Consider the following 14,837-nt stretch of genomic DNA (forward strand, 5'->3'; position numbering starts at 1 on the left):
CCCTCTCTCTTCCCCTCTCCCTGTCACTCTATCTTCCCCTCTCTCTGTCACTATGTCCCTCTCTCTTCCCCTCTCCCTGTAACTCTGTCTCTCTGTCCCTCTCTCTGTCACTCTGTCCCTCTCTCTTCCCCTTTCCCTGTCACTCTGTCACTCTCTGTCACTCTGTCCCTCTCTCTTCCCCTTTCCCTGTCACTCTGTCTCTCTCTGTCCCTCTCTCTTCCCCTCTCCCTGTCACTCTGTCCCTCTCCCTGTCACTCTGTCCCTCTCCCTGTCACTCTGTCCCTCTCCCTGTCACTCTGTCCCTCTCCCTGTCCCTCTCTCTCACTGGAGAGTTGCTGAATAAAAAGCTAAATAAGTAAAAAACCACAAATAATAAAAAATGAAAACCAATTGCAAATGGTCTCAGAATGTCCCTCTCTACATCATACTAAAAATTAAATTGAAGGTGAACAACCCCTAAGGCAGCTTTCAGTTTCAGTTTTACCCCAATATATGAGTGGATGTGTGGAAGTCAGACCATTGCGTCTTTACATGTGGGCTGCTTTGATTTTTTTTGCCCGGCTGCTTTTTACCCCCAGTCCGGCCCTGGGCGTATTAAAGGGGATATTCATGGCTCAGTTACGGCGGATGAAACGGATGTTGAGCTAAGGCTATTCCTGTGCAATCTAAACAGAGCTGCAAAGTCAAATTCAGTTTGCCGGCAGTACAACAATGTCTCCCATGTGTCATTTCACATGTGTTTTCTCCTGTTGGGTCTGAAATATACTCTAAATACTTAACGTTGTCGAATGAAATCCACTTACGTGACAATCAGCGACAATTACTTGGGCCAGAGACAAACTCTTTAGTAAGGCATAAAGCAGACATTTTATTGGTTAGCCGGTTCTGCAAATCCTAGAAGAAAAAAAAACCGCTATGATTTTATAGCACATTCGTCAGACAATCGTACAGATTTCATGCATGTTTTCTTCACAACATCGGTAAACTGAAGGGAGTTGCGTAACCCTCTGCAGGGAGAGGTAGATTTGGACCTGTTAGAGGCAAGTGCTTGACGCAGGTTCTACAGAAATCAGGCTACGTAACCACCATCAGAATAGGAAATACAAAGAAAGAAAGAAAAGGCGACTGATTGCCCTTCGAGCCCACACAGTCGCCTTATGTTTAACGGAGAGGATACAGCATTTAAGGTTTTTTTTTTTTTACAGTAGATCAAGTCCTGGGCAAGAGACAGCTTGAGGGTGGGGGAACGATCGCAAAAAATGAAAATATAATATAAGCTTCATCATACTGAAATAAGAAACGTTCTAAATACAATCAATTAAATATTCTGCATTGTTTCTGAAATAATCAAGTTTATCTTCACTATTCCTCTCTCAGCATCTGTTTCTCTTCATTCTCTCTTCATGCAGCAGTTGGGTGTCAGATAATCATTGACAGTTAGATCCAATATATCTTATAGGGGGGCTCCTTTTGCCTAGAAGATGTATTAGAGCTCACTCTATTAAACTCACCAGACATCATGGGGGGAATTCACAAAAGTGTTGGTAAAATAAGTAACCCAGACGTGGCAGGCGAAAAAAATTGTAAAATGTCGTGCGAACGGCAAATTCACAAAGGCAGATGTTACCGTCTCTGAATGTCTCATAAGTCCGACAATTTTCTAAAATGTTGTATATCTTTTCGTTGGACAGACGACATTTTACAGAGCGTTTTCAAAGGACAACTTGGAGAGCCTTATGTGTCAGAAAAATCGTCCGCAAAACAAAGGTGTTTATGAGCAATTCATAAAAATGTTGGGAAAAGAGGTGCCGGAAAAAAAACACCCCCACTTTTAACAACACTATTTCAAAAGTGTCGTACACGTCGGAAAATTGGCGGGTAAATGCTCTGTGAATTTGTCGGCTGTTACTACGACACTTTAAAAGACATTTTTTCGTTCCCAATACTTTTGTGAATTGCCCCCCGTGTCTCTCTACATGCAGGATTTATGCAAAAGGCAGTTATTTTGTTAGATTTTGTTTGTACTGGAATCAGTTATTTGAGTGATCTCTAATTCATCTGATAGGAAAGGTATCTCCCCTATAAGATATATTCTCAAATAACTGATTCCAGTACAAACAAAATCTAATAACTGCCTTTTGCACAAATCCTGCATGTAGAGAGACATGATGTCTGGTGAGTTTAATAGAGTGACCTCTAATACATCTTCTAGGCAAAAGGAGCCCCCCTATAAGATATATTGGATCTAACTGTCAGTGAATATCTGACACCCAACTGCCGCATGAAGAGAGAATGAAGAGAAACAGATGCTGAGAGAGGAATAGTGAAGATAAACTTGATTATTTCAGAAACAATGCAGAATATGTAATTGAAAGTTTCTTATTTCACTATGATGAAGCTTATATTACATTTTCATTTTTGCGATAGTTCCCCCTTAAAGGCAATAGGCATGCTCCGTTAACACCCATTTTATTTCAGAATAAAAAACCCACAAAGCTTCTCTTGCACAGGGGTTGTACCAACAGTGACTATCGCATTATGACACACACAAAAGTTCTTTTCAGAAACAAGATACCTGGAAATCCCAGTTTTGGTTTCTTATAGGCGTGTGAAACAATAAGAGGCTTGGGCAGTTGCCAAGCCCAGGGTTTTCGTGACTTCGGCCGACTGTAATGCAATGGATGCAAGCGGATGATTGGCTGGGGGTGGTGGGATGGTAAGACAAGGAGCACGGCACAAGAACAAATCCTAATCTTACACTGGTTCCAAAAACTTACCACTAGGAAATACACTAGATCCTGACTCCGCAAACGCGTAACAAAGCCCTCGAAAAATCGTTAACAAGAAAAGATATATATTTATAGAAAAAGGAAATGACTGCATCCCCTCCACCCCCTCAGGCTCAGTCTGGGTTCTTCTTCATGGAATAGTGATAAACCTTCTATAAATCGGAGCCTTATTAAAAAACAAAAATAGTTTTAGCAGTCGCGCACAGTCTTATCCTTTATTTGTACGACATTGGTGAGAAGGAGGAGGCAGTTGATGGGTTGACACAGTTCAGCGACTTCATAGTAAAAACCCTGTGTTTAGGAGGAGAAGTGCCTGGGTGGATGTGCTTTGGCAAGGCACCACGGGGGTTACATGATGCAGCATTTGTTCTTGTGATTGTGGGGATCCTTGAATCGTAGCCGCTGCTTCGGCCGGTATTTCTCCAGGTACGTCAGCTGCTTGCTGTTAATGGCTCCCCGGCGCTTCCTGCAAACGGACAAGAGAAGGATTATTGGAATTCTACACCGGGACAAGGGAGGTGTGTGGGACCTTCCGGGAACAGGACCATCTCCTACGAAGGGACCAGTAACTTCAACTTTTTATTTTAAAAATTTGCTAGTATACATTGAAAAAAAACAAAACACCAAGACAAATTAAAAACTTTAAAACCGCTCCTCTTCAGAAAAGGAGATCATGATCCATCGTGCGGCACTCAATTTCTCCTCCTTCCCTTCCTTACAGGAGATGGCCAGGGAGGAGAAATCGAGTGCTGCACGATGGATCTCGACCGCCTTTTCTGACAAAGAGCTCAGAGCGGAGTTAGGGTAAGTTATTTCTTAATAAAGGCTTTGGGATTTGAAAGTTTCATTTGTCTTGCACAGTGGTTTTTTTTTTTTTTCAATGTATACCAACTAATTTAAAAAAAAAAAAAAAAAATTTGATGTTACTGGTCCTGTATTATTCACTTCCTAAGGTTGCACAACTGTAATGGATTGTTTAGGCCAACAACTGGAACGCTACTTGAGTTAAAGGGGAAGATCAATGTTTAGTACAGGTATGGGACCTGTTATCCAGAATGCTCGGGACCTGGAGTTATCCAGTTAACACATCTTTCAGTAATTTGGATCTTCATACCTTAAAGGGTTTCTGTCGTTATTTTTATGGTGTCGTTTTTATTTCTAAATGACACTGTATTACACTGCAAATAATTCACTGTACAATATAAAATGTCATTCCTGAACCAGCAAGTGTATTTAGTTGTAATATTGGTGTGTAGGTGCATCTCAGGTCATTTTGCCTGGTCATGTGATTTCAGAAAGAGCCAGCACTTTAGGATGGAACTGCTTTCTGGCAGGCTGTTGTTTCTCCTACTCAATGTAACTGAATGTGTCTCAGTGGGACCTGGATTTTACTATTGAGTGCTGTTCTTAGATCTACCAGGCAGCTGTTATCTTGTGTTAGGGAGCTGCTATCTGGTTACCTTCCCATTGTTCTTTTGTTCGGCTGCTGGGGGGGAAAGGGAGGGGGTGATATCACTCCAACTTGCAGTACAGCAGTAAAGAGTGACTGACGTTTATCAGAGCACAAGTCACATGACTGGGGGCAGCTGGGAAACTGACAATATGTCTAGCCCCATGTCAGATTTCAATACTTAATATAAAAAAAATCAGTTTGCTCTTTTGAGAAATGGATTTCAGTGCAGAATTCTGCTGGAGCAGCACTATTAACTGATGTGTTTTGAAAAAAGTATTTTTTCCCATGACAGTATCCCTTTAAGTCTACTAGAAAATCATTTAAGTTGTTCACCTTGGAGTAACTATGTTGTAGTTAATATGATGTAGAGAGGGATATTCTGAGATGATTTGCAACTGGTTTTTATTGTTTATTATTTAGTTTTTTACAGGGATGCACCGAATCCAGGATTCGGTTCGGGACTCAGCCTTTTTAAGCAGGATTCGGATTCGGCCGAATCCTTCTGCCAGGCCGAACCGAATCCTAATTTGCATATGCAAATTAGGGGCGGGGAGGGAAATAGCGTGTTTTTTGTCACAAAACAAGAAAGTAAAAATGTTTTCCCCTTTCCACCCATAATTTGCATATGCAAATTAGGGTTCGGATTCGGTATTCAGCCGAATCTTTCAAGAAGGATTCGGGGTTTCGGCCAAATCCAAAATAGTGGATTCGGTGCATCCCTAGTTTTTTTATTCAGCACCTCCCCAGTTTGTAGTTTCAGCAATCTAGTTGTTAACAGTCCAAATTCCCCTAGCAACCATGCATTGATTGGAATAAGAGACTGGAATATGAATAGGAGAGGCCTGAATAGAAAGATGAGGAATAAAACGTAGAGATAGCAATACATTTGTAGCCTTACAGAGTATTTGTTTTTTTTAGATGGGGTCAGTGAAAGCTGGAAAGAGTCAGAAAAGAAAATAATTCAAGGCAAATAATTTACAAACAATAAAAAGGAAAAAATGAAGTCCTTTTGAAAAGTTGCTTAGAATTGGCCATTCTATAATGTACTAAAAGATAATTTAAAGGTGAACTATCCCTTTAAACATTAAATAAAGCCAATAGGTTGGTTTTGCCTCCAATAAGGATTAGTTATATCTTAATTGGGATCAAGTACAAGCAACTGTTTAATTATTACACAGAAAAAGGAATTCAGTTTTAAAAGTTTGGATTATTTCATTATAATGGAGTCTATGCCATTCCATAATTTGGAGCTTTCTGGATAACGGGTTTCCGGATAACTGATCCCATACCTGTACATGCAATATTCTAAGGAAAATTAGTTATCCCTGGATGCTAGGGCTTAATTAGCTCTAGTAATCAGTACGGATGCACCGAATCCACTATTTTGGATCGGCCGATCCCAGAATCCTTCGCAAAAGATTCAGCCGGATATCAAACCGAATCCGTGGGAAGGGGAAAACATTTTTTACTTCCTTGTTTTGTGACAAAGTCACGTGATTTCCCTCCCCGCCCCTAATTTGCATATGCAAATTAGGATTTGGTTCGGCCAGGCAGAAGGATTCGGCCAAATCCAAATCCTGCTGAAAAAGGCCGAATCCCGAACCGAATCCTGGATGTGGTGCATCTCTAGTAATCAGGTGGCAGTTAGTACATACAAATATGCACGTCGATATTTTACCCTAAGGGCCAAACTGTGACATCATCCAGCATGTGATGGACACCCTAGCGGTAGAGGACCTGTTATCCAGAATGCTCGGGAGCCTTTATACAGAATGCTCGGGACCTGTGGCGTTCCGGATAACAGATTAATTTGTAATTTGGATCTTCATACCTTAAGTCTACTAGAAAATCATATAAACACGAAATAAACCCAATAGGCTGGTTTTGCCTCCAATAAGGATTAATTGTATCTTAGTTGGGATCAAGTACAAGATACTGTTTTATTATTACACAGAAAAAGGAAATAGATGTTGAAGATTTGGAATATTTGGATAAAATGGAGTCTATGGGAGACGGCCTTTCCGTAATTCGGAGCTTTCTGGATAACAGATCCCATACCTGTACCATATTCTTCCGCGAAACTTACTGTCTGATAAACTGAATGGCATCTTCATATTTCATCCCACTCTCGATAAGTGCAAGAGCCACCAGGACGGGCGCCCTGTAGAGAAGCAAAGACACCCGGTCACCCCACACTCCCGTAACAACAACGTGAGAACGGGTTTCGCTTTTCAAGGGCAAGTAAAGCTGCATAACTTGACAGTCACTTACCTTCCCAAACCAGCCACACAATGAACAGCTACGCAGCAGCCGGGATCTTCACAGAATTTTGTCTTCAGTAAATTCAACCAATCGTCGACAATTTTACTGGGAGGTGGGGCCCCGTCATCGAATGGCCAGTCCTATAGAGAGAGACAGGCAGAAATATCAACAGACTGCTGCACAATGTGTAACCTTTAAGTAAGTGGCACATGGAATTACAGTAAGCAGCTTTGCAATTGGTCTATACGGTGAAACAAAAAAAATAATAAAAAGCGGTTGACAACTTCTTACATCTTTCCTTCTTATACTCAATCTTTTTGAATTAAAATAGATTTTATTACAGACTTGTGGGCATCACAGCAACGTTTCAGGCCTTAAATGGCCTTTCATCAAGCTAAACTGACAATCCAAACGCAGCCTTTTAATGGTTACTCCACGCGAGGAGATTCGGGGAGATTTTGACGCCTGGCGAGTAACCTCCTCGTCTTTTGAGCGACTATCTCCCCGAACTGCCTCAGCGTTTTTCCCCATAGGCTACAATGAAAAGTCGCCTACGCTAATGCACACGCGGCGATGCGTTTTCAATAGTCGTCCGAAGTTGCCTCAGTAACATTCTTTATTCAAGAGAAATGGAGTGAGTGTCTCCAATGTTCTAATCCAATAGGCCTCCCTGTATAGTATAGCTTTCAATTTATTCCCACCTCGACGTTGCGGCTGAATTATATCAATGACCTGAAACCTTAATTGGTTAACATTATGGCCCAATAAAATGGGCAGCAACTGCTTGTTCCTTCTTGCCAGTTCTAATAGTTACATAGTTACATAGTTAAATTGGGTTGAAAAAAGACAAAGTCCATCCAGTTCAACCCCTCCAAATGAAAACCCAGCCCCATACACACACCCCTCCCTACTTTTAATTAAAATTCTATATTCCCATATCTATACTAACTATAGAGTTTAGTATCACAATAGCCTTTGTATTATGTCTGTCCAAGAAATCATCCAAGTCCCTCTTATAGTCATTAACTGAATCATCACCCGGCAGTGCATTCCCCAACCTCACTGTCCTCACTGTGATGAACCCCCTACTCTGTTCCTTTAAATGAAACTTCTTTTCCTCTAGTCTGAAGGGGAGGCCTCTGGTACGTGATTCTCTTTATGGGTAAAAAGGTCCCCTGCTATTTGTCTATAATGTCCTCTAATGTACTTGTAAAGTCTAATCATGTCCCCTCGCAAGCGCCTTTTTTCCCCCAGAGAAAACAACCCCAACCTTGTCAGTCTCCCCTCATAATTTAACTCTTCCCTCCCTCTAACCAGTTTAGTTGCACTTAGTCTCTGCACTCTCTCCAGCTCATTTATTATATAATTGCAGATTTAGGTTCCCTGACGGTCCTCGTAGTTGTCCCACATATACAAACCCACATTGACACTTGACATACACAGCTTATGTGGCATTACAAGAGAACCATCCGGGAATACGGTATATGTATATATGACTTAAGGTGGCCATACACGGGCCGATAAAAGCTGCCGACAGACCGTGTCGGCAGCTTATTGGCCCGTGTATGGGGGCCCCCGACGGGCTTCCCCGATCGAGATCTGGCCGAAAGTCGGCCAGATCTCGATCGGATGGGATTAAAAATCCCGTCGGATCGCGGCCGCATCTGTTCGTTGATGCGGTCCCGCGATCCGACCGCCCGTTTGGTGAACGCTAGGATCCGATCGTTGGGCCCTAGGGCCCACGATCGGATCAGCCCGATATTGCCCACCTCAAGGTGGGCATATCGGAGGGAGATCCGCTCGTTTGGCGACATCGCCAAACGAGCGGATCTATCCGTGTATGGCCACCTTTACCCTGAACAGGAATACACACCATTATTATTATTATTAACATGTATTTTTAGAGCGCCAACATATTACGCAGTGCTGATATATAATATACAAATATGCCCTCCGCTTCCTTATCGTCAGAATTGCATATAACCTGCTGTAGAACACTGCCTCTAGTGGTCACATATGGCACCTTATTTGTAGCAAAATATCGACTTTCTCCTCTCCAGTAAATTAGACGTGTTCTCCTACTTTAAGGGGAAATAACCCTGCTGATAAATCATTTTCCAGCTTTTTAGAAATAGCAGTGTAACCTAACAGACCCAAGTTTTTCTTTTTTTTTTTTAATAATGGAAAATGTGACTGCCATAAAAACAACTGGAAGAAGCTCAGTGATTCCATCACAATGCATTAACTGCCTCTCTGGCTCAAAAATTAATAGAGAAAGCACTGCCTGGAAAAGCTCCTGTCCATCTGGAGACCTGCTCCATAGAGAAGCCTCCCAAATAGATGAGCTGCTCCAAACGTTCCTTATTAAAGCCAGGGGACCCCAAAAGTTCATTAAAGTTTCAAAAACTGGCCACTAGAGGGCACTTTTATGTTGTTTACATCAATGTTAAAACTATGGCAGCATAGGTATTCCCTGTACTAAGCACAATTCAGCAGGAACAGTCCCCTAAGTTTGCTCATAGTCTGTACAGAGAGATCCCATAAAACTATGGCAGCATAGGTATTCCCTGTACTAAGCACAATTCAGCAGGAACAGTCCCCTAAGTTTGCTCATAGTCTGTACAGAGAGATCCCATAAAACTATGGCAGCATAGGTATTCCCTGTACTAAGCACAATTCAGCAGGAACAGTCCCTAAATTTGCTCATAGTCTGTACAGAGAGATCCCAAAAAACTATGGCAGCATAGGCATTCCCTGTACTAAGCACAATTCAGCAAGAACAGTCCCTAAATTTGCTCATAGTCTGTACAGAGAGATCCCATAAAACTATGGCAGCATAGGTATTCCTCTGTACTAAGCACAATTCAGCAGGAACAGTCCCTAAATTTGCTCATAGTCTGTACAGAGAGATCCCATAAAACTATGGCAGCATATGTATTCCCTGTACAAAGCACAATTCAGCAGGAACAGTCCCTAAATTTGCTCATAGTCTGTACAGAGAGATCCCATAAAACTATGCTAGTAAATATAATCCAATGCATTAAGCACAGTTCAACAGAAATTAAGAGATTAACAGCCCGCTATTAACGCAAGATTTATCCTGCCGAAGCCTAAAAATGCAAACCACATCAAAAATGTATTTATTTATCAGTTACATCAGTTAAATGTTCTTGGCTCACTTTACAGAGGATTCCTCAGATGAATGGACGCCATTTAGAGGGGACGCCTTCTCATCGGTATAGTGCATTGGCACAGAGGGGAAGATTCCCCACAAATTCCTGATGCCCGTGGGTGTAAATAAATGGCAACATGTTTGCAGGCACTCACTGTCATCTGAACTGTGCTGGCAGCTAGGGCTGGTATATGCTTCCAGCTCCTACAGGCACAATGGTGCAACGAGATGGAACATGGACCAGAACAGAGGCTCTTGATAGGAGCAGCTGAGATTCAGTTTATAACAGGTTTCTCATCATTCTCTCTTCATGCAGCAGATGGGTGTCAAATGAATGATCCAATATATCTTATAGGGGGGCTCCTTTTGCCTAGAAGATGTATTAGAGCTCACTCTATCATATCATGTCTCTCTACATGCAGAATTTGTGCAAAAGGCAGTTATTTTGTTAGATTTTGTTTGTGCTGGAATCGGTTATTTGAGAATATATCTTATAGGGGGGCTCCTTTCCTAGCAGATGAATTAGAGATCACTCAAATAACTGATTCCAATACAAACAAAATCTAACAAAATAACTGCCTTTTGCACAAATCCTGCATGTAGAGAGACATGATGTCTGGTGAGTTTAATAGAGTGACTCTAATACATCTTCTAGGCAAAAGGAGCCCCCCTATAAGATATATTGGATCTAACTGTCAGTGAATATCTGACACCCAACTGCCGCATGAAGAGAGAATGAAGAGAAACAGATGAGGAGAGAGGAATAGTTAAGATAAACTTGATTATTTCAGAAACAGTACAGATTTTTTAATTGATCGTATTTAGAAAGCTTCTCATTTCAGTATTCTGAATCTTATATGAAATTTAAATTTTTGGCATTATTTCCCTTTTAACCTCTTGGCAAAGTGCTGCCTACTCCCCCAGTTTATAAGAATCGCTCTGCGGAGATATCAGGCATTGTCCCGAATTTCTGGTTTAGCCGTTTGTCACCGTGAAATCAAAAACTGCCGTTTTCTATAAAGGTCAGCACTTGGACAAGGGGTGCCAGGGACATACCAATCACAGTGTCCCCTCTCTATTTAGAGAAGGTTGTGTGCTGAGGCCCCAATTACAAGGGATATATATATATATATATATATATATATATATATATATATATATATATATATATATATATATATATATATATATATATATATATATATATATATATATATATATATCTATATATATCAAGTGTATCAAAGGGTACAAGGACTGCTATATTTAGTGGAATGTAAACACCGGGCAGAGGGACTGATAAGGACGGAGCATTTCAAGCTCATGTTAGCAGCGACTTATCTCAACAACAACCTTATTTTATTTTTTAACACATCAGTGGTTGCCCCAACAGGAATCCACTTCTTCTGCTGCCAATTCGCCCCTGAATCATGCCAGGAGTCATGCCAGGAATCATGCCAGGAACACAAGTGGAATGAGCGGCTGTTATGGGCCGTTCCTTTAGCACAAGATTAAATACCCCTGAGTGGGCTAATCCCAGGAGGTAGCGGATTCACAGATCCTAAAATGTACCTTCTGGCTGCATGTGGGATATTCTAGATGTGTTTACAAAGCCAGTCGCAAAGGTTAAAGGTTTGCCATGAGCCACCAAACTAATATTAAATGGATATCGGGCAATCCTATTAAAAAAACAAAAAAAAAGCTTTATTAGCATTTGTTTGCACAGGCCAAGTTTTCTCATTGCTTTCAGTTTAGTGGCTCACACACCTCTACAGAAAGAAGCACACGGCATATCTCCAGTATTCTCATTGCTATTTACTGTATATTTACTGCACTGCTGTCTGGAGAGAGATCAGAGGCTCATTTAGCCAAAATAATGGTAGGGATATTTACAGCACTGCTTCATGGGGAAGACGGAAACTGCAATAACTCTCCAGGCAGCAGTGCAGGAAATGTTCCTATTAAAATAATACGCAGGTTTGGTGCTTTCTCAGAACACTAATGTTCCAGAAATAACTGAATATGCTCATGTTTTACCTATAGTTAGAAGAACATTAATGTTCAGGGAATAACTGAACATGCTGATGTTTTACCTATAGGTACAACAACATTAATGTTCAGGGAATAACTGAACATAAAAATGCTACAGATAGAGCTAGAATAACTTCATGGAATAACTGAACATGTGAATGCTACAGATAGAGCTAGAAGAACAATGTTCAGGAAATAACTGAATATGCTCATGTTTTACCTATAGGTAGAAGAACATTAATGTTCAGGGAATAATTGAACATGTGAATGCTACAGATAGAGGTAGAACAACAGTAATGTTCAGGGAATAACTGAACATGCAAATGCTACAGATAGAGGTAGAAGAACTTCAGGGAATAACTGAACATGTGAATGCTACAGATAGAGCTAGAAGAACAATGTTCAGGAAATAACTGAACATGTTGATGTTTTACCATAGGTAGAAGAACATTAAAGTTCAGGGAATAACTGAACATGCGAATGCTACAGATAGAGGTAGAACAACAATACTGTAAAGAATAAACATGTTAATACAACAGCTATAGGTAGAAGAACACAAATGTTAATGGAATAAGTAAACATGCCAATGCTTTAGTTACAGTTGTGTCTTCTGAATATTCCTGTTGCTTTGTAAATAATTAAAAATGTTGATGCAAACTCTAAGGCAAAAGTTCATTCCTAAAGCATAATGCAATAATCTTGCAAGGAAGATGCCCTTAACTAGTAACACTGGGGGTCAGGAACACACATGGAATCACAATGTCTGTAATCACAGGTGGATTCTAGGTACTTCCTACAGTGGCTTAGTCTTCTTATATAGAAGTTATTTTGAAACCTTAATACCCCCCAAATGTAATAAAAGGCACTAAGTTTGCCCAGGAGCAGTAACCTATAGCAACCAATAAGATGTTTGCTTTTAAACAGGTGACCAGTAAATGCTGCCTGCTGATTGGTTGATATGGGTTACTGCTCCTGGGCAAACATAGTAGAGTCCTGCAGCGGGTCGGGTACCTGCCGGTTACCCATAAAAACCTGCGGTACCCTGCGGGTTGCGGGTAGAAGTTCCGGATGCGGGTACAGGCGCGGTCGGCGGTTCTGCGGGTCGGGCCGCAGGTCTTCTCAGTAGCGATTTTACTTTTTTATCTCTGATCATGTCTACTTCCGATGACATCACGTCCGGTTTACAATGACAGCACTTCCCATTTTACTCCTTTTTTTCTGATCACGACTACTTCCGATGATGCCACTTCAGCACTTTCTGATTCTTGATGGTCAGCCGGTCGCGGGGTCCGGGTTGCGGATAAGGTACTTGCTGGTCGGGTAGCGGGTTCAAGCAGGTAAAAATGCGGGTTGCGGGTCCGGGTTGCAAAAAATTGACCAGCACAGGACATAGTGCCTTTTATTACATTACCCCCTTAATGCCTTAATAGCAGAGCCCATATGAATGAGTTATGTAATTGATCCTTTAATATTAATAAACAGTCTTTTTGAAAGAAAAGCAACTATAAGGCTCCATGCATGGAAAAAAGAATGGTTGCCCATAAGGGGTCAAAGCAGTGTAGCATTGCGGCTAAGGCTTTCATGTCCTGTCTGTGCTTGCGTGGGTTTCCTACAAGTATTATGGTTTTTTCCCACACTCCTGATTAAACTGTGCTGCTATGTGAATGTTATTGGGTAATTAGATTGCAAGCTCCATTGAGGCAGGAACTGACATGAATGATTACTAATCTCTGAAGTGTTGAATAAGCATCCTGGCAATAATTAAACATGTGACCAGCGCAAGGAACAGATGATTGGTACTTACCATTACAGTGATGCCATCCTTCTCTAGGGGCGTCTTATCGTATGTAATCTCACACACCCTCACCACCGTGGTTGCACCGTATTTCTTCAGATCCTGCATGGAAACAAGAGAAACCAGTGGATAAGTGACATACCAGACAAACAAACTGCATTAGACCAGTTAAAGCTGCCCGCCGATTGGCTGCATACAACATATATTATTCAACCCCTATTCCTATTGCTAGGGTGGTTTCCAAGGAGGCACTGAAATCAGCAAACTGATTTTTTTATATTTAATTTTTAAATCTGACATGAGGCTAGATATAATGTCAGATTCCCAGCTGCCCCCAGTCACTTCAGTCTCTCTTTACTGCAAGTTGGAGTGATATCACCCCCTCCTTTTCCCCCCAGCAGCCAAACAACAGAACAATGGGAAGGTAACCAGATAGCAGCTCCCTAACACAAGATAACAACTGCCTGGTAGATCTAAGAACAGCACTCAATAGTAAAATCCAGGTCCCACTGAGACACATTCAGTTACATTGAGTAGGAGAAACAACAGGCTGCCAGAAAGCATTTCCATCCTAAAGTGCTGGCTCTTTCTGAAATCACATGACCAGGCAAAATGACCTGAGATGCACCTACACACCAATATTACAATTAAATACACTTGTTGGTTCAGGAATGACATTTTATATTGTACAGTGAAGTATTTGTAGTGTAAACTGTGTCATTTAGAAATAAACACAACATAATAAAAATCATGACAGAATCCCTTTATAAGTGATTATAAAATAGGGAAAAGACAATATAGTGAAACAATGCAGATCACTATGGCCTTTTTGATTTATCTCTGAAAGGTTATAGGAGAACTAAAGCCTAACTAAAGAAGTAGCCAGAAATGTTCTGTACCAGCCCAAGGCAACCACAGCCCTTTAGCAGTACAGATCTGTGTCTCCAAAGATGCCCCAGTAGCTCCCCATCTTCTTTTCTGCTGATTCACTGCACATGCTCTGTGCTGCTGTCACTTACTGAGCTTAGGGACCCACTCACAATATACAGTACACATAGAATAGAAATGTCACAATATAAGGCTGATTAGTAATTAATACACATAATTACTACATGGCAGCACAGAAACCAGTGCAATTAGCATCAGAATTGAATAATCAGCAAACCTGTAGCATCAGCTTATATTACAGCCAGGGAAGCTCATTTTCTGCTGGATAATTAGTGACGAGCCCTAAGCTTAGCTTCTCAACAGCCAATCAGAGCCCACTGAGCATGTGAGTGTCACAGACACTTTCCAAGATGGTGACCCCCTGTGACAAGTTTGAAGTCCTGGATC

General features: G+C 41.2%; 1 protein-coding gene across 12 annotated transcripts in view; it reads right to left on the reverse strand.

The window, feature by feature from the left end:
• Nucleotides 1-2,427: 2,427 nt before the first annotated feature.
• Nucleotides 2,428-14,837, reverse strand: part of ptp4a3.S (protein tyrosine phosphatase type IVA, member 3 S homeolog) — a 67,976-nt gene continuing 55,566 nt past the window's right edge. For 11 of the 12 annotated variants that reach the window (XM_018268812.2, XM_041567254.1, XM_018268813.2 and 8 more), the window contains 4 exons: nt 13,512-13,604; nt 6,514-6,644; nt 6,329-6,403; nt 2,428-3,255 (listed from right to left, as the gene is read on the reverse strand). In XM_018268812.2, coding sequence (XP_018124301.1) covers nt 3,138-3,255; nt 6,329-6,403; nt 6,514-6,644; nt 13,512-13,604 — 417 coding nt within the window. In that variant the 3' untranslated portion in view covers nt 2,428-3,137. 12 annotated transcript variants of the gene reach the window in all.

The sequence above is a fragment of the Xenopus laevis genome, chromosome 6S (assembly GCF_017654675.1).
Source record: "Xenopus laevis strain J_2021 chromosome 6S, Xenopus_laevis_v10.1, whole genome shotgun sequence".
Taxonomy (NCBI): domain Eukaryota; kingdom Metazoa; phylum Chordata; class Amphibia; order Anura; family Pipidae; genus Xenopus; species Xenopus laevis.